The sequence below is a fragment of the Corythoichthys intestinalis genome, chromosome 5 (genome assembly GCF_030265065.1).
Source record: "Corythoichthys intestinalis isolate RoL2023-P3 chromosome 5, ASM3026506v1, whole genome shotgun sequence".
Classification (NCBI taxonomy): domain Eukaryota; kingdom Metazoa; phylum Chordata; class Actinopteri; order Syngnathiformes; family Syngnathidae; genus Corythoichthys; species Corythoichthys intestinalis.
This window is the reverse complement of record NC_080399.1, coordinates 32,884,240-32,905,290: the sequence shown is the minus strand read 5'-3', so window position 1 is coordinate 32,905,290 and position 21,051 is coordinate 32,884,240. Positions and strand designations below refer to the sequence as shown.

Sequence of the window (21,051 nt, the reverse complement as noted above, 5' to 3'; positions counted from 1 at the left end):
TCCGCGCACCCGATTTATGACGACTCACCATGTTTAGAATTTATAACAAGGGTTTTATTTTCCCACTTCGGGTTACGTACGTAGTGTAGCCTTGAGTGCGCGAGAGCGGGGTCAAACCATTCCCTGCTAAGACAGATGGGGTTGTGGGGGGACGTTGTGCAAAAAAAAGGAAAAAATGTATATTTGAAATATTTAATATGATAAAGTTGTTAAGTATATATCGAGTAGAACATAATCAGATAATCAGACAATGATTTAAATGAAAAAGAAATATGTGAATGTAAAGTAAAATGAATTAAGAGGCATTCAGGGGCCCCTATGGTCCTGAGGCCCGGGACAACATACCGGGTTGCCCCCCCCCCCTCCCCCGTCGACGGGCTTGCCTACGTGAATTGTGTAGATTGGAGGAGAACGTTTTTAGGAGGTGGGGGGGGGGGTCGTAAGTTCATCTAACTAACTAACGACATGTTTTGTTGAAGTTGATCATCCTGTCACAATATGCAATGAATCCATACAGTATATCGTAAGGTAAATAAAAATGAGGGTGGTAATTTTCACAGCTGCGTTTTATCACCGCGTGCGTGCATACATTTGTGTGTGCGTGTCGATGACATATGAGACTCCAGTTCATTTCATAGATGTTTATTGGTCATCAAAACGCCGTAGAATTACAGTTCAGACGTACAAAATAAGGAAACACATCTATATCAAACACTGTGAACGTTAGCATTGCTACATTGAGACTAATGGGGGAAAAAATGACAACCAGCTTTAGCCTGCTATAAAAAATTGGCTGTCTTCTCCAAAACGCAAACTTGTGGTTATAAGGTGACACAAATCGCTGGTTAACAGCATTTGCAAACGAAAAAATGAAAAAAATCTATTAGTGACACCACAAGCAATGATGAAATGTGCTCTATTTGCAGAGTGTGAAACTTACGTTTAGCGGTTTAGCGAACGTACATCTGGGGAAGATGTCAAAATATAAGCACGTCATGCTCATCATATATATAACGGTTTCTGGAGTTAATCCCACTTACTTCAGAATTAACACTATAATATGTAATATGTGATACTACAGAATTCAGATTCTACACTAAGAATAGCTTTAAAATGACACCCTTTATGAAAAATATGATTGGCAATGAAAAATTATTATAATACTATTATATATAGTAGTATACTATAATAATAATGCTAGATTTTTTTTTTCAAGAATTGTTTTGAATCATGTTGGAAAGGTGAAGTCAGTGTTCTGTTTACATTCCATTCTTTTGCACTAGTAAATGCTATCAGCATTTGACCTGATTGTTTATGTGTGATTAATCATTGTTATTTACATGTTTATTTGTACTTTAACAAAGAATTTATGTGCTCCAAAATGTTTTCGTGAATTAATGAGCGTCAACAAAAAATTAATTGCTAAATTAGTAAAAAAAAAAAAAAAAAATTGGATTAGGCGACTAATAATTAAAAAGTCTGCTGACCAATCGGGAGAAAATTAGTCGTTTGGGACACCTAGTTTACCGGAACATATTTCCTCCACACACTTCACACCTTTTTAACCCCTGACCCATTTTCAATCTTGATTTTTAATAGCTGTCAATTACTGTCAGCAGCGGAACAAGATACGTACCTGTAGTTAAGTTGTTGGTTAAATATGCGGCAGGTCATATTGACCTGTTCACATTTACAGTGTACGGAAGAAACAAACATATCAGGTAGGTTGAAGAGAAATCCTTAAATAACTTCTTTTCATCATATCAATGTGAAAGTTGTATTTTAATATTTTCCAGAATATTTATATCCAGATTTTTTTTTCTCAGAGTTGCATTGTAGGAGTTGTGGAGGTTGTAGTTAGGGCGACCACTTCCATAAGGTCAATAATGGAGGAATTACTGCATTTTAAAAATAATCATACATGAAACTTGCGGTGTATTTTTATCAACAGTAAAGTTTTGCATGTTTTATAGATCATATTTCTGTAAAAAGTATAAAATACCATTTAAAGGTAAAGATTTTTTGGACAATTTATTTAGTTTACAGTACAGTGTTTTCAAATTGCAAAATGCCCAAAAACAAATCTTATTTTGAAACTGTGTTCTGCCAAAATATCCTACATGACATCCTATCAATGCCCAGTGCGCACGTATGCGCACATCAGTTAAAAGCAGCGAGTACTTATTATTTTCGTTTTTATTGAGTTTTTTACCTTTCCATTGCCTCAAAATACTTTTGGTGTGTTTTCTATGATGGATTTTAAGCATTGTGTTTTCTTGTGGTAGCTTTAAAGCAGAGTGTAACCACCCTTATTTGATACCTTTAATTGTTTTCTTAAAGGGATCCACGGATAGAAAGACTTGTAGTTCTTAAAAGATAAAAGTTGCTATGAGTTAAAATAATTTGATATTGAAACCCCTCTTGATGTTTTCGTTTTTATACAATTGGTAAATTTGGTTTAACTTGTAGGTTGTCATTGTTGTTGACGTCGCAGGGCGGTGACATCACATGGTTACTCGACATAAACATGTCACCTGTTGAACCCTTTCAATTTGAACCTGAGTGGAACATTAATGAGCATGACACTGTCGATATTTCACAAAACGAGCAGCAAAAGCAAAATGAACAGGAAAGACTGGATGAGACGAGAGTAGAAAAAAAACAAAAAAAACTGTGTTCTTCCAAAATGTGCTACACCAGCGAAATCTCCTACAAGAGCCGAATTTGACATCAAAAGTACTACCGTGCGCTTTCAGCTTGTTTTGTTTAGATGCATACAGACAGAACATACTAAAGATGCCTTGAGATGCCATAGTAATATCAAATAAGGGTGGTTTAAATATGTTACGTGACTAATGTGGTCACCAGGTCAACAATCTTCTTTAAAGCTACCACAAGAAAACACAATGCTTAAAGGTTTGAGAGAGAAACACATGGAAAAAGTATTTTGAGGCAATGAAAAGGTAATAAAAGACTCAATAAAAACACAAGTAGTAAGTACTCGCCGCTTTTAACCGATGAGTGCATGTGCTGGACGTCTCACCGCGTAGAAGGAATTGCAGTAACCTGGTAGTGTTCGTCTCATGACAGTGACAAACTACGTCATCATCCCGAGCCTCCATTGCACACATAAAACAGGGCCCCCTCAGTAGGTCAAAACATGTTCTAAAAATTTCAGATTTTTAAATCAATGGCAATATTTTATGTGTTTCTCATGACATATTTTAATGAAAGATAACAACTGCAGCTAGTTAGAGCCTATACGTCTTTAAGTCCAAGGTTTCCCTTTAAGGCATATTTTAGTACGTTCTTCCAGTATGCATCCGAACAAAACAAGCTGAAAGCGCATCGTTGTTCTGCCAAAATCTCCTCAATCGGCGAAACGTCCTACATTAGTCGAATTTGACACCCAAAGTACTACCGTGCGCTCCAAACTTGTTTTGTTTAGCTGCATACAGGAATAACATACTAAAAAATGCCTGCAGAAAATACTTAAATGTAGTTGTATCAAATAAGGACGGTTTAAATACGCTTCGTGACTAATGTGGCCAACTGCTTCAAAGCTAACACAAAAAAACACAATGGTTAAAAGCAGTGTTGTTAATCTTACTGAAAAAAGTAATTAATTATAGTTACAAATTACTTCTCCCAAAAAGTAATTGCGTTAGTAACTCAATTACTTGAATGTAAGAGTAATTAGTTACTTGGCAAAGTAATTGGTGATAATTACTTTTTTTTTTCCCCTCAAAAAAAAAAAACACACAAAAAAAAAACCATTGGCCACACTATGTGAAGTTTTTTGTGAAGGTTTTTGGTACAATTGGCCCGAGCCCAATTCTTTACCCTAATTTACCCTTTACCCTGAATCAACTGTTAAAAGTTGTTAAAATTGCTCCCATTATTGCATTTGTTCCCTTCTCTCTACTTTCGACATATGAAAGTTTTAAAACTGTTTCATCATTTAAAGATAGATTCAAGTCAAGATTTTGCCGATTTAGAAGTATTTTAGATAAAAAGTTACTTAGATTCGCTAGGAAGGTTCTCTACAACAGAGCCGTCCTAAAAAGTCTACTGCTTTAAGATGGCGGCTGTCTACTAACGCATTTAGTGCCATGCAGTGTTGTTAATTTTACTTTAAAAAAGTAATTAATTACAGTTACAAATTACTTCTCCCAAAAAGTAATTGCTTTAGTAACTCAGTTACCTGAATGTAAGAGTAATTAGTTACTTGGCAAAGTAACTAGTGATATTTTTTTTTTTCTCCCAAAAAAAAAACAGGTCACACAATGTGAAGCTTAAAGGGCTTGGGGGACAATTGGCCCAAGCCCAATTCTTTACCCTCCACTTAACTAGACACAAGGGTATTGCGATAACTAGCTAGTAACCTTTGCTATGTGTGGAAGTCATCTAAAGTTGTGAATCAATAGTTAAAGTTGTTAAAATTTCTCCCGTTATTGCATTAGTTCCCTTCTGTCTACTTTAAACATGTGTAAGTTTTAAAATTGTTTCATCATTTAAAGATAGATTTAAGTTAAGATTTTGCCGATTTAGGAGCATTTTAGATTAAAAAAAAAATGACTTAGGTTCGCTAGGAAGGATCTCTACATCAGGGCCTTCCTGAGAGGTCTACTGCTTTAAGATGGCGGCTGTTTACAAACGCATGTAGTCCTTAAAACATGTTGGCAATGCAGCAGTGTCTGTCATATGCATCTAGATCTATAATATGATATCTACCGTGTCATGTGGGCGTAGTTTGTCGGCTATGGCTGCAGTCAGGTATTATTGGAGCCATCTAGCATCGCGGTTGCAACGGCGTCTTCCCCACTCCTGCTCTGCTCTCGTCCCCGTGAGTCCGTTTCTCTCAGACTTTTTTTTATTCAACCAACTTAGTAACGCATAGTAACGCACGCCTTTCCCGCCTCAGTAACGGTAACGGCGTTGCCAAGATGAGAAAAGTAATTAATTAGATTACTCATTACTGAAAAAAATAACGCCGTTAGTAACGCCGTTATATTGTAACGCCGTTATTAACAACACTGGTTAAAAGTATGAGAGGATAATACTGTACATGCAAAAGTATCTTTGAGGCAGTGAAAAGGTTCTAAATAGCTAAAGAAAAACAAAAATAGTGAGTACTCGCCGCTTCTAACCGATGTGCGCATGCGTGTGGATGCATGCGCAAGCGTGCTGAGCATTGTGTGGGACGTTTCGCCGCGTAGTAAGGAATAGCCGAACACCGTACATAGTACTTAGGGTGTCAAATTCGCCATTGGTAGACATTTTGCCAATGTAGGATATTTGGAAAAAAGACTGTATTAACAAGGAACATTTGTAACAAACACAATTTTTAAGAACAAGAATATTTTGTGTAAAAACAATGTGAGCAGTAGGAGTGGGAACCTCTTGGTACCTCACGATACGATACGATTTGCGATACAAAGCTCATGATAACGATGATCTGACGATATGGCGATACAACGATTGTCGATACATTGCTCAGGAAATAATTCTAAGATATTCTACAAATAATTAATAAACAGAAAAACAAGCTTCTGCTGTGAATTGGAATGAGTTTATCACTAGCAAACGTCCAATCCATTTGAACTGGGAGGGTGGCAGCGAATGAACGAACATTCGTTCATTCGCTGCCATCCCTCCCACTTCAAGCGGATTCATCTATGGCCGCCAGTGGCAGCCAACGCCAGGCAATGAGGTAATTTTGGTCCGTTTAAGGTCATTTACCTGTTGATTTTCAGTTACTTCCTGTTGATTTTGGGGTATTTTATGGGTCACTTCCTGTTTATTTTGCGTTACAGAACAGAAAATGACCTGGGAATCACCCAAATGAATAGGCAGTGCCTCAAACTCAACAGGAAATGACCCGTCAATGGCCTAAAATGAACAGCAAGTGACCTGTAAATGCCCTGAAAATCGGACAGAATGACTGTGAATGCTCTGGTTTTGAATGAACGAACGTTCCCAGTCTAAATGGATTGGGCGTCGAGCACCGTCAATGCAGAGTTAACTTAGACATTATTATGGTGGAAGATTTTGGTAGCAACTTGTTGGTTCCTTTTTAATTTTTTTTTTTTTTTTTTTAGACATTGACACGTTTTTAAAACGATATCTCGATTCTTGGCAGGAGCATATCGATAACCTTTTGGGATAGAAAGTATCACGATATATCGCCATTTCGATATTTTGTCACACCCCTAGTGAGCATGTAAAAACAATGTGAGCATTGAACTGCTCAAAAGAAGTGAACAGTTGATAAGAGGAACAACTTTACAATGTTCAGCTGCATAGATTTTGTTTTCCCGAGGCGATGAGGGTTCTCGAAAAAATGTTTTCAATATCGGCGCTGTTGCTGCTCTCCTCATTCTTTTATGTTTCGCGCTCTCTGCGTGATGTTCTACTGCTGGTCTTCCCCTTCTGCTCACGTCCACGTCCCACCGGCAAAGCGTACAGAAACCGTGGAGCTAGTCTCAAATGTTTTTGGCGAGGAAATCATGCTTTTTCGTCCATTCAATGTTAAAAGATGTTGGCGGTTTTGGCATGTTTGCTAGCACAGTTGTAAAATCTCGGCAAGGAAATGATGTGTCACCCTATTTGTAGTGTTAGCATATAGTGAATGATTGCTACCAGCCCAGGCAAAATGGATTGGAGTGTTTAGCACCGTCAGTGGCATCCATTGAGTTAACTCAAAACACAAAATGAGTGCCGTATACAGTGTAAAGTGTTAACTAACCAAACAGTTCAGTGTGTACACTTCGGAATGACTGCTGAGCCCTCACCTGGTGCTGCGTGCGCACAGCCTCCAGCGGGTAGTCGCCTTTGGCCGTCTCCCCGCTCAGCATTATGCAGTCATTGCCGTCCAGCACGGCGTTGGCAACATCGCTGGCCTCAGCGCGGGTGGGACGAGGCTTCTTGGTCATGCTCTCCAGCATCTGAAGGACGACAACAACATGTTATTGTATAGCACGAGGGCAATACTTTTCCCTCTGCGGCGACACGATGGACCTGCGTGGCGCAGACGATGGGCTTGCCCAGCCTGTTGCACCTGCCAGTCATCATCTTCTGAGCGATGAACACCTTCTCCGTTGGGATTTCAATTCCAAGATCTCCGCGGGCCACCATGATGCCGTCGCTAGCCTCAAGGATTTCATCGAATCTAAGATGATCGGAAAATCTCGCGTCAATTTTCGATTCTTGGCATGTATTCCTAAAGGTTCTCAGTGCCAAGAGTTGCTCCTTCTACAATGCATGCAACGCCTGTGCATAAAGATTTGTTATCAATAGGTGAATACTTTGCAATTGGACCTTTTAACTCATTTTGTAGGTTAATATTAAAGGATAGCTTAATTTTCATTTAATATATATTTTCTTTAATGTCAAATATTAAACTGTATATCTGGTTTGATGATAATACATTATCATTAAACTTAGGAAAAACAAAATTCATGTTGTTTGGTAAAAATAAAAGTAATTCACAGTCATTTATTTCTATTGAAGGGGTGGACATTAAGAGAGTTTCTGAAATCAAATTTCTTGGAGTCGTTATTGAGGGAAAAAATCAATTGGAAACCACATATTAAATATTTGCAAAATAAAATATCAAGGGGTATTTCAGTAATAAATAAAGCAAAATTGTTTTTAGATTTTGATTCTCTATTTTGTACTGTTCTTTAGTTCTTCCTTATCTAACTTACTGTGTGGAAGTCTGGGGAAATACTTACAAAACCTCACTGCAATATCTAACTATTCTTCAAAAAAGAGCAATACGTGTTATTCATAAGAAAGGATATGTGGACCATACGCATTCACTTTTTTTTTATTCAAAGATTTTAAAATTCGCTGATTTGGTTGCTTACCGAACAGTACAAATTATGTTCAAGGCAAAAAATAATAAATTGCCTGGTAATATTCAACAATTGTTTAATTTAGAAGAAGCGCATTAAAATTTAAGAAGACATTTAATTTTAAAAGGATTAAGAACAGAACAACAATGAGCGGTTTCAGCATATCAGTTTGTGGAATAAGGCTATGGAATGCTCTGAATGTAGAGTTAAAAGAACGTCAAAATATTTATCAATTCAAGAGAATGTTTAAACAGTCAATATTTCAATGTTACATGTGTGAACCTGTGCAAAGATGGTTTTGAAGTTTGTATTTATCTTAGGGCTGTCAAACGATTAAAATTTTTAATCAAGTTAATCACAGCTTAAAAATTAATTAATCGTAATTAATTGTAATTAATCGCAATTCAAACCATCTCTAAAATATGTCATATTTTTCTGTAAATTATTGTTGAAATGGAAAGATAAGACACAAGACGGATATATACATACAACATACTGTACATAATAAGTACTGTATTTGTTTATTATAACAATAAACCCACAAATGGCATTATTAACATTCTTTCTGTTAAAGTGATCCACGGATAGAAAGACTTGTAGTTCTTAAAAGATAAATGTTATAGTTACAAGTTATAGTAATTTTATATAAAAAACGCTTTTCATGTTTTCGTTTTAATAAAATTTGTAAAATTTGCAATCAAAAGTAGAGTTAATATAAAAGTAATAAGAATAAAAATAACAAAAATAAGAATAGAGTGACCAAAGTCTGAGTAAGTTGCTGGTTCAAGCCAGTTCACTTTGCATTGTTGTTTAACTGTGTGAGAATAGGGCCTTATTACTACAGACTGAAATGCTTTTCTTTTTGTGAACTTTTTTTTTTTGAGAGATAGGAATATTATTTTTGTTGTGCTTTCATTAAATAATACTTATGTTTGTTGTGAAGGAGTTGCCGAAGCTTTTGCCAATAAACGGCGCGGTCCAAAGAACGCCTGTGTCCACTCGCCTTTATAACATATATATCTGTGTACATATCAGACCCAAAATACAACAAGAGACACATAATTGCCACTAAAAGAAAGAAAACTTACAGAAATATGCGTGGAGCACAAATAGCACAATGTAACAGCATAAACGTCTTTCAACTACTAATTCTCCCACTAGTAGAAGGAATAACATTAGTATGGAACGGCGCTGTGGTATTCTCTTCACTATTAATATCCATAAACAGCGTCATTGTAAAATGTTTGAGGCAATGCGTGAGCGGGTCATTCAGTGCATGCGTTAATTGCGTCAAATATTTTAACGTGATTAATTTAAAAAATTAATTAATGCGATAATTTTGACAGCCCTAATTTATCTTTTTGTGTTTATTTACTTATTGATTTATTTTGTTATATTGATATGCATGTACAGTTTTGAATTATATGGAGGTACGTCTTATGTATAAAATTCATTGTATTTTGAATGTGTAGGGGTGGGGACCTTATAAGCTATGCTCTAGATGTTTTTGTTATTTCAAATAATATTTTTCGTGTGGATTATTTTGTCTTAACACCTGAAATCAATCAATCAATCAATCAATCAATCAATCAATCAATCAATCAATCAATCAATCAATCAATCAATCAATTTACACAAATACATATCTATTCATGTCACTTGTTTGTACATGATATTTTCAAAGCTGTATGTTTTGTCTACAGTACAAGGACTTCTGCTCTTTTTGTTTTGTCTTGCTATGGGCGGCACTAGGCAGCGATATAACTGGTATGCACGCCGAGTTTTGGGGCACTTCTTCTACGGTCACCTCACAATGTTTTGGGAGATGTGTCCTGATCGATCAGCTTTAAATTACTCTTTCCTTAATTAATGTATGTATCTTAGGTGATTAGGTGTTTTTTTTTTTTTTTAATCCAACTTTTAGGATCAACCAATTTCAGTTTTTTAAATGATTTGAGATCCATTGGGGTCAACCACACATCCTCACTAAATTAAAGAGTCTTTGTCCATTCCTTAAAGTTCTCTGAGAATATTCTGGAATCACACTTAAGCTAAGACTCGCAGGAGCTCGCTGAGAGAATTCTTAGAATCTTTAAGAATACAGGCTCTGATCTTTAACTTACCTGCGTACTCCCTCGTGGTTCTCCAATTTGCTGATGATCTTAATGTCCTTTCCCTTCTCCCCCAGAGCTTTCCTGACAGCGTGAACGTCAGCAGCCTTACGGATGAAAGAGGCAAACACCATGTCGACGCCTTGCTCCACGCCGAACTTCAGGTCAAGGAGGTCCTTCTCGGACAGGGCGGGTAGGTCGACGGCTGCACCGGGCAGATTAACGCCTTTCTTGCTGCCCAACATGCCGCCGTTTTCAATCTCGCACATTAGGTAGTCGTGACCTTCCGGGATAAGAATTCATGTCATTGCACAGTTGACCAGAAGAGGCCCCAAAAACTCTTCTGTTATTGTTCTTACCGATATCTTTGACCTTGAGGGAAATCAGACCGTCATCAACGTAAATGTGGCTTCCGCTCTCAACGACCTTAGTGATGTTTTTGTAGTCCAGCCACAGTGTCTTCTCATCACAGTTGTCCTTGTAACGGTCATCGAGCGTCAGCTTGATGTTGTTACCTTTCTTCAGCTCCACCTCAGCAGTGCCACTCTGAGCAAGTTGACATCCTTCAAACTCAAACCCACCATTGAGGCTGTTGTGATTCTTTTGCAGGAAGAACTTACCCCCCTGATGAGCCCTGTTCGGATTTCTGGTCCCTTGGTGTCCAAAGCAATGGCCACAGGCCTGTAGTTGTGAGAGCCAGCTACAAAGCTCTCGGTTGCTTCACGGACGTTCTTGATGGTCTCAGCATGGTACTGGCGCACAAGTTACAAAACAAGGGCAATTAATTCATATATATAGTATAAAAGTCTCAAATTCCAGTAAGTTACTACATGTTTAAATTAGTGATGCATGATAATGCATTTTTCAAGCTATACCGATAACCGATAATTTCCTCCTCATTCAAACTGATAACCGATAATGTCAAGCCAAGTATACACATGAGAAAATATTACTGTGCAAAAATATAATTTATTGCCCTTTTTTCAACATCAAATGTGAACAAGTAGTAAATTCAACATCTAGATAACGACAGATTGTATGACATTGTGTAATGGTAAACTTTTAGCAACAATTAGAGTAAATACCTAAGTTGCACAAAAATTAGGGTTGGGAATCTGGCATGAAGCCGGTTCGTTAAGTATCTAGATACACAGGTTACGAGTCGATTAAAAAAACGATACATTCCTAAGGCCGAGCGATTCGACACGATTCGATACAGTTTAAGAACGATACGGTTCGATACAGAGTGAAAACGATAGTAAACATTTGTTGTGTGTGTGTTCATACAACATATATATAAAAAAAGATTTAAAATTAAACAACATAATTTCAAACCAATGATATGTTTTATTTTTTTAATGAAAAAAAATAAAAATAATAAAGCTTACTATATGACCGTCATTTTGTTGGATGGGATTGATAATAAAACTCCAGTGACAGAAAACAATAAAGTGCAGTAATTCAATTAATGTATTTCCTGGTGTTTTGAACACAATAGGTAAGTAATTAAAGTGCAAACTTTCAACGTAAACATCTTACAAGCAAAAAATATTAATTATATGCAGCAGCTCTAGAAAAAAAAAAAAAAAGAATTAAACCTGCTAGTGTTATAAATGAATAATAAATTATGCTTTACCACTGGGATAACTGGGGGAATAAAAACATGGCATTTTAGACAGACAGGTCTATAATCATTACTTTAACCTTATTCACAGCAAAGTCATTCACTTATGCCTGTGCTTCCACTTTTTTTAATTCCTCATGACTGTCTATATCTTTTTTGAAGGGCAGATTTTTCTTGAGGAAGATCAACTGATCCACATGATCATGTTTAAGTAGACTGCGTTTCGATGAAACAATATGCCGCCCTTTCCACCATTGTAGTGGATTATTTTTCAGGGTTAAAAATTCATGATCTCTGTACCGCTTCACACTTCACACTAGCTCTGTCCCATGCAAACAGATCTGGCTGCCTTCGTCACTTCAAAGTCCTACTTTTGTTTTCCTGGGTGCATTGAAAATCAATCACTGCACGTCGCTGGCGTGGTGCGCGAACTGTCCATTGTTTTAGCATGTTGCTTCGTTGCCACTACTAGTTTCGTTTTGGGCTGTGAAGAAAACGCTACGGAGCGTGCGTTACAGTGATTTTGTTAGCTCTCGCGTTGTTATGACACGCTCGTGACGATCGGGTAATGACGGCGACTACCAGCGGTTCTGCCTAAATGAATGGGAAGTTAAGGCAACCACGACGGCCGTCACCATCTAAGTGCGCTGTGTGGTGAATGACTCAAGTGCAGCATGTGAGGTAAAAACTAATTTATTATCATATTAAGCAATGCATTGAACTAGGCATTAGAAGCCGATTCTTGTGCTCGCGATAGCTGAATTCTATCTCTACTATCGGTTCATTGAATATTTAATGGCTAATTACTGTCGAATGGTAACTTTACCATCGATAGAGGTGTATCTCTCACCTGTAAAACCGAATATCCGATCGTATCGGTTTATCGTTCTCAAGCTTAACAAAAATGCCTTTCAAAGTAAGCCATTCCTAACATATATAACATTACTACACTGCAAAAACACACCTCCTTAAAACTAGTCAATTTTAAGTGTGAATCTATTGGAAATAAGTGAAATTATCTGCCAGCGCTTGTAGTGAATTTCACTCAGATTTCTTGGAAGAAAAATAGCTAGCTGAAAATAAGCTTAACAGCCTTATTATAAGCAATAAATTATTATAAGTAATCCTAAAAAAAAACGTGTTTGTCAGAAATGTTCTTTATTCAAGAATAGGTATGGCTCGAAACATTATTTAAATTGAGAAGTGTTAATTGTTGCCAATAAGTTTTGATTATCTACTGTGACTGTAACTGAGCAGACAAATAGGTTAAATAATTTGAAAAGTGATTGCTAATGTTATATGCTTTGTTGCACACTGAGAAAATGATTAACTCAAAAGAGGGAGATGTCATGTATCCATTGTACAGCGCTTTGTTTACATTTGCGGAACTCACGACACTTGCTTTACGGCAGGTCAGCTGATACACGGCAGTATTATTAGGCCGAAGTTGTAGCTTGCATCCCCATGCGTGTGCCTGAGTTTTGTTAAGCTGAAAATAACGGCAGCGTGGATGAATTTATCCTTGTGTAAAAAAAAAAAAAAAAATCTCCTCCCGCCTGTGCCCTTCAGTCCATCCAGCCGCCAAATTGGCACCCGCGCCAGGCATCTGTCTGGCTCGATGAGAGGAACTGGACTGGTGGTGGCGGCATCTACGTTCGTAACGGATATCTGCCCACCTCGGCCTCCGGACGGAGGTGCACGGCGTGGGGGAACGCTCGAGAAACCCGCCCCGCTTAGGGCGAGGCGGCGGCGGCCTGCTGGACCAGCCAGAGTGGTGGGCCCTGTCGCAAGATGGCTACTTGTCAACTATCGGTTTCGTGCCGGTGTTTAGCATTAGATGGAGTTTACCACCCGCTTTAGGCTGAATGAGGACGCTTTTTTTCCGCCTCGTGAAACTTCTGCAATGCACGTTTTGCAGATGGTGAGAACGTCGTTTTTTTTTTTTTTACACAAATCTAGCCACACCAGTGACCGCTGCCATTATCTCAAACTGCTTCTGTTGTGTAACTCCACCTCCTCAACCCCTCCTCCCTCAGGGGCTTCAGAGAGGGGAGGGGTTGAGGAGGCAGCGGTGCTGAATTCTTCGGTTGCGCACATATGGAGGCTAAATCAAGTATATAATTATCGGATTGCATTATCGGTTGAATTTTTGTTATCTGGATTATCTGTGTGACGTCATAATGGCCATTATCGGCCGATAATTATCGGTAACCGATATTATCATGTATCTTTAGTTTAAATAACCAATTTCATGGTGATATGATACCATATCAGTTTTCTTCAAAAACAATACAATATTAGTATTATTACAAAAATACTGTGTATTATAAAATTTGCTATGATTCCATTCAACAGGCCTTTGATTTTGATGTTGATATAAGATGTTGTCATTATATGCACACATTTAACACAGTTAAATTTCACCTCAAGCAGTAAAACAATACAAAGCTATTTTTACATTTTTGACAATTTTCCAGCTGAAAATTTTCAAAGGTTGAATAAAACCCATTCTTTAAACAAAACCCTATATGTAAAGATGACAATCTTGGTCGATGTTTTGCGTTTCGATATGGTTGGATTCCTGCTTGACCGATTGATGTATATAAACCTTTGGTGTCCTTTTTCAATATCTGAAATTTTTCGGCCTTCAATACATCATGAAATTTTTGCCTTTAATTCAACTTTTTTTCAATTATGTTAAATATATCTACAGTATACATACAGTTTAATGCATGTACTGCATGTACATATATATATATATATATATATATATATATATATATATATGTATGTATGTGCAGTATATACTGTATGTATATGTATCTATTTGGGTTGGAGGGGTGTTTTTTTTAGTCACATATATAATTTGAGATTAAAAATATATATATACTGTGGTACCTTGACATGCGAACGCATCGACATACGATTCTTTTGACATGCAATGTAAAATTGGACTCTTTCCCAACAAATGAGGACATGCTCGAAATACGAAGATTTACGACAGCATCGCAATTTTATTGTTTTCCCACGAGACGGCAGCACGTCAGATTTTCTTGTGACAAAAATCATCATGGGTCCCAACAGTTTAATTCAAGTGGCAGTAGTGGTGAAAAAATTAAGAAGGTGACGCTTACTATTAAAATAAAGAAAGTAATCATAGAAAAACATGAGCGTGGCGTGCGTGTGAGTGAACTGGCTAGACCAGTCATGTCCATAGTCCGGCCCGGGGGCTAAATGTGGCCCATGGTCAAATTTAATCCAGCCCCCAGCCTCTGTCATAAAATCAATAACGTCTGGCCAGCACACAGACTTAATAAATTTGGTCAACAGTACTACTACCAGCATATGAAATAGCTTACACACTAAATGCTGCTCCTCATTTACTCACTAAAAGGCAGCAGAACTCTAAGCAACATTACCCCATGTGACTCTTTACTTCCAATTTTCTAAAATGGCAATAATCAACAAAAAAGAGAAAGTTGACTGCGTTGGCCGATGCTTCAAGGATAGGTGGAAATTGGACTATTTCTTCACTAAAATACGCGACAACTGTGTCTGCCTCATTTGCAAAGAGACAGTCGCTGTTTTTAAAGAGTTCAATGTGAGGTGACATTACCAAACAAGACATACTGACATGTACGACAAGATTACAGGGAAGAGATGTAGCGAGAAATTGAAGCTAAACTGTAGCTAAACTTTAAGGTACCGGTAGTTTCATTTCACAGCAGCAGTATTTCGCAAGAGCCGGAGAGTTGAAAGAGAACGCCACAAAGGCTCGTTGTTAGATTGTTGAAATGATAAAAAAAATAAAACAAAAGAAAATGTGACACACAGAATGGCTTGCTAAAATATATTGTTCTACGTACAGCCAAGGTCGGCCCCCCACATTTTTACCACACCAAATCTGGCCCCCTTTGCAAAAGGTTTGGACACCCCTGGGCTAGACAATACAGCTACCAACACAGCCCACCGTATCCTCCTCTACCTCCACACCCGCTGTCTCCTCCGACTTCCGTTCACCAATAAGTTAAGGTGACACTAAAAACATTTTTAAAAATTTCTTATTTATTCATAATTTATTTGTTTTACATGTGTTTAATTCAATGCAGTTGTTAAATTAGACAGAACACAGCTCACAGTATACTTTACCTCCACACACACCGCCTCCTCTAACCTCCATTCGCCAGTCTCTATAAGTTAAGGTGACACTAAAAGTAATTTTTTATTTCTGATTTATTTATAATGAATTTGTTTTGCTATGTGAAATTGCTATTTGTAATTGTACCTGCAATAATTATTAAAAATTTAGCGTAGGTTTTTTGGGCTGTGGAACAAATGAATCAAATTATGATATATTCTTATCCCTCTCAGCATACGACCATTTTGACATACAAACCAAGTCCTGGAACGAATTAAATTCATATGTCGAGATACCATTGTGTACCATATATTTACTGTATATATAAAAGGAATCTAGATCAACTCGGACAGTGTGGCGCTTTCTTATCACGAGCCGAGAAAAGAAGTGTAAATCCTGACCGACAACTGCAACACCAATTTTAGCTCATGGCGCAGTTTGGGTTCACCGTCACAAAACAGCTGCTCTGTTCAAGGTGTGAGAAGAATATTTCCTCCTAAATTTGCATTTATACATGTGTGTGTGTTTGTATACACTTGGATGCTCGGCAGGCATCTTTGTTCTCAAATGTAAGTTGAAAATATTCACGAGGAGGACATGAGGTCAGAGCAGACATTGAACAGAACATTGCTTCCAGTGAGGCCACACACCCCACATGCTTCCAAATAAACTCGGAGTCTCAAACTATTAATAGCTGTACCGGCAAGTCACCATGCAGAGGTCAATTTGGTTTTGTCCTTCCCGAGACCATTTGCGCATCCACTTTGCGTTTATGTCTCTGCAACTAAAACAACATACTGTGAGCCAAAAAGACTTGTGTGCTTTTGCACTTCTCAAAGTCACCTTTTCCTTGAACTTTAAAGTGCTTATGACCCAAAAAAGCATGTTTATTTCATATTTCACGCAGTGTTTTATGCTCCTGAATGAAATGGACCCCTTGGATGTGTGTGGAAGTGATTGTGTACAGCATTGCTTTATAGCATGCAGATGGACTGCGGATTTTGCGCATTAATTTTTTTTATTTTTCGCATCACGCCAGCCAAACAATGCAGAAAATTGTTGCCGCACCAGGGAGAGGAGTGTGGGCAGTTTTGGGTTTCAAAATAGTCCCGTTCACTGCAGATATTGGCCAAAACAAACCCTACTGTGGGACCATTGGACTTACCAGGAAGTGAGTAAACATCGTATTTTGTATTATGTCAAATACTGGGATCATGGTACATGTTTTAATACGGAGGTGGCTTGCATTTTGTGGCTAATTGTCCACCATGCCTGCTACTCGGCCGACGACCGGCAGCTTGTTTGCACCCCCCTCCCTCTATACTCGGCTTATTGCCCTCCGGGTGCTTGATGTTCTGTCAAATATTTAACCCCATCAGAAGTTGCAACTTTGTGTTAAAAATGGCCAATAATACAGCGATTACAAAGTAAACACTACGAACTTTCTTTAAATAAAGGACTTTTTATTTACGTTTGATCATGGACAGACATGTAGAAGTTCTCAGATCTCTTCCTCCATGTTAGCTGCACAACAACTGCACGTCTCTCTGTTTACGTCGTCGCCATGGAGTAAAGCATTATTTCACGCCAAATTCGTGTTAACCACGTGGCAGCTACGCATTCCTCCGACATCAGCCCGTTTGTCCGGCGGTACTCTCCTGCTGCTTCCCCGGCAAGCTCTCTTCTCCTTAGTAAGTCAACGAGCTGTAACTTGCTCGCCGCCGGGCCGGTTGTCGGTCGGCGAAGACTATCGACAACCCCGCCACCGTGTGATATGATCTGGGCTAGTTTTGTGTGCTTTTTCGCTTCGAAAAACAAAAATAAGACTTTAAGACCCCACTCGATTCGGGTTAGCATGTCAGCTATCTGTACGCTTCTGGGTTTGTTTACATTCTCCGAAGCCGGGGGGCAGGGAAATGACAAAAGCCTGACTAACTGCGGTGGCATTAAATATCGTCGGGAGGTGCGACAGTAAATGTGAAGTCAACAGTTTTTATCATTATGGAGTAATTTTGCCATGTCGTACTGAATAAATGCATTTTTATTATTTCATATTCCATTTAGGACAAGACTGTTATTTGTCATGATCATACCATTTATTTAGCAATTTGGGGAAAATATTTATATGAAAATAATATCTTGTTAAAATATTGGAGTAGAGATACTGAAACAATGACATTTTGCGGCTCTCTTCGTCGCATTTTCCTCATTCTGAATAATTCCCCCTCAATGGGCTGAATTCTAAATCGGATGAAACGATGACCCTGCTGACGTCATCCTCCTGTTGAGGACGCTAGAGCTCGATAATGGTAGGCGTGGCTAAACGGTGGATTAAAACTAAAGATGCACTGATACCGATACTAGTATCGGCAGGGGGGCGCCGATCCGGCCCAAAATGGTGGTATCGGTATCGGCGAGTACCAACAAAGACGGCGCCGATACCATTTACCGGTCCATTATTATAACATTTGACCGCAGCCTTTTTTTTTCTCCTGGTGCTCACTACACTCTGTCTCTGTGTTATGTGATGACACGTGAACACCAAGCAGCTATCGCTATTGGCCTGCTCCAGACCAATGAGAACGGGCCAATAGCCACTCCTGACCAATGACAAGGCCGCTTGGTGGTGGCGGTCGGGAAATATTTCAAAATAGAAATCCCGTCAATTAAAATCAATTGCTGCATGCAAGATTTGCGGCCTGAAAGTTTCGAGATGTGGAGTTAAATCGGCCAGTTTCAATACCTCGAACCTGATAAAACATTTGAAGACGAAACGTGAACGAACACAACGAGTTTGAGCCTGCAAGAGCAGGACTGCTATCTAGAGGAAGGGCGCTGGACCGGTGCAGCAATCTCTGTTCAGTTCACTACGTCAAATTTACTTTGTCTTTTACTTAAAGAAATGCTGCAGTAATTTGGGAACTGTTTCCAAAGTAGGGTTGCCACCTTTCAGAAATAGAAATAAGGGACTCCCCCCCCCTCCCGAAAAAAGGAGGCTAATAGAGAGACGGGATGCTGTGGTCAATTATTTTTACTTATAATTGTTAGCATCCGCAAATGCAGAAACAAGGTTGGACCACGAAGCGGACAACAAGTGGGGGATACGTACAAGGGTTTAATGATTGCAAAAAAAAATAACACGCGATCGCTGGAGTAGAAATAACAAAAGGAGTCCGTGACAGCAGGTCGACGGAGCTCAATACTACAAACTCGAAGGTTAACTAAGACGATAGGCAGCGAGCCAAAAAGCCAAAATAAAAACACTCAAATACCTGCACAGGGTAGAGGTTACAAACGAGTGCAGCACACTAACAGAAAAAACCCAACGCAGGGGCGTAACAAGCAAATGTAGCGAGACTATAGTGCGAGATGTCAAATGGCGATCAGCAAAGCAAATATCTCGGCAGCCTTCTCTGAGCTTACCCGTGCTTAAATGCTGCGCTGATGAGCCTGCATTGGATTCAGGTGCGACGTCAGGAACGCCCCCACTAACAGCCCAGCAACAAAACACAATCTAACCAGCAGCAGAATGTGACAATAATTTCATGAAAGTTGCACTGTTTGGCCTTTGAGAGGTTTGAAAACGTTTACTCAGTTCATTCAGAGTTTATTATTATGAACTTATTTTTGCTTTCTTACTGTTGGGCTAGTATTATACTTTGTACTAGTCTTTTTCCTATTTTGCAAAGGTAAGCAACAGCCTGACAAAGCCTTGATAGCAATGATTTCACATCCAATTATGTAGCTCTTTGGGGGAAAAAAAAATATATATATATATATAAACGGGGTGGTATCGGTATGGTATCGGTATCGGCCGATACTGCACAGCCAGGTATCGGTATCGGGTCCAAAAAATGGTATTGGTGCAATACTAATTAAAACACAAATTTCTCGTCATCTGCGCTTTGCCAAATTATTGTACAAAGTCGAATCGTCTCAAAATATGATTCTAATTCACATAATAATGCTATTAAAGACTTTTTTTTTTATCCTGTCGTACTCACTTTAAAGAGTACCAAGTGGAGAGTCTTACTGTGCCTAGTCCACTCAGGTGACAGTCAAGTCAAAGAAGTATGACCTTTACAAAAGGTGACAGTTCAACGGGATATCTCTCCAACAGGCCAAATCTCAAGCTGCCAGACAGACGGCGCACAAGATTCCATTACAGGCACTGCACTGCCGACGCTAAAGGGTAAATTCACTTCACTCAGCCACAAAGGGCCACCTGTGCTGTTTTCATTTCATGAGATGGGAAGGGAGTGTGAATTAAGACTAAAACTTGAAATCCAAGGGAATTCAAGTCATTCAGTCTTAATAATTGCCATTATGTGTCTTTAAGAATCCAAATATTGCGTGTAAAAAAAAAAACAACATAAAACGTTATTTTCAGGTTATGACACATTTAAAGGGGAAAATATTGCCTCTTGTTAAGAAAGAAATTTCAGTTCGCAAGGGGCAAAAATGCTATACAATACTGTGAAAGATATGTATGTTCTTCCTGCTTTCTGCTTTTAAATGTCGCAATCTAAGGTCCTGCAGCCTTATTTGTCATAATATTTCCCATCATGCTTAGTAATGGAATTCCGCTCTTATATTGGCCGATTGTTGATGATGTTTCAATTTGGGTGTCGCTGTATGATGACATGCACAGGCGCGACGGTGTTATTGTTGATAATGCGGGGACGTCCGAGACAAATGAGCACAAGGCTCCTCATTATTTTGTCTCACGAAGCATTTTTTTAAGCCCACAGATGGTTCATTACATTAGTAGCACATTAGAGCATAGGTCTTCTTGCGTTTTTGTGTCACGAAGCGTGAGATAGGCGATAGGCACCATCGATCTCGTGAAAGAGGACATTGCCTCACTCAAAAGGAAAGATATATTTTTTTCTTTTTTTTCTTTGCATTTTGTTCTGTTATCTACTTCATTACAGGTATTAATGGTTAGGTTAGGTTAGGTTAGGTTAGGTTAGGTTAGGTTAGGTTAGGTTAGGTTAGGTTAGGTTAGGTTAGGTTAGGTTAGGTACAATGGGGCAAATAAGTATTTAGTCAACCACCAATTGTGCAAGTTCTCCTACTTGAAAAGATTAGAGAGGCCTGTAATTGTCAACATAAACCTCAACCATGAGAGACAATGTGGGGAAAAAAAACAGAAAATTACATTGTTTGATTTTCAAACAATTTATTTCCAAATTAGTGGAAAATAGGTGTTTAGTCACCTACAAACAAACAAGATTTTTGGCTGTCAAAGAGGTCTAACTTCTTCTAACGAGGTCTAACGAAATCTAATGATGCTCCACTCGTTACCTGTATTAATGG

General features: G+C 38.5%; 1 protein-coding gene across 1 annotated transcript in view; it reads right to left on the bottom strand.

Annotated features, from left to right (window-relative positions):
• Positions 1 to 21,051, bottom strand: part of LOC130916815 (pyruvate kinase PKM-like) — a 38,964-nt gene that overhangs the window by 7,091 nt on the left and 10,822 nt on the right. The window contains exons 4-8 of the mRNA XM_057837828.1: positions 10,591 to 10,722; positions 10,330 to 10,516; positions 9,983 to 10,253; positions 7,021 to 7,171; positions 6,795 to 6,947 (exon numbers count right to left, since the gene is read on the bottom strand). Of these exons, the coding sequence (XP_057693811.1) occupies positions 6,795 to 6,947; positions 7,021 to 7,171; positions 9,983 to 10,253; positions 10,330 to 10,516; positions 10,591 to 10,722 (894 nt within the window). The remainder of the gene's footprint in view (positions 1 to 6,794; positions 6,948 to 7,020; positions 7,172 to 9,982; positions 10,254 to 10,329; positions 10,517 to 10,590; positions 10,723 to 21,051) is intronic.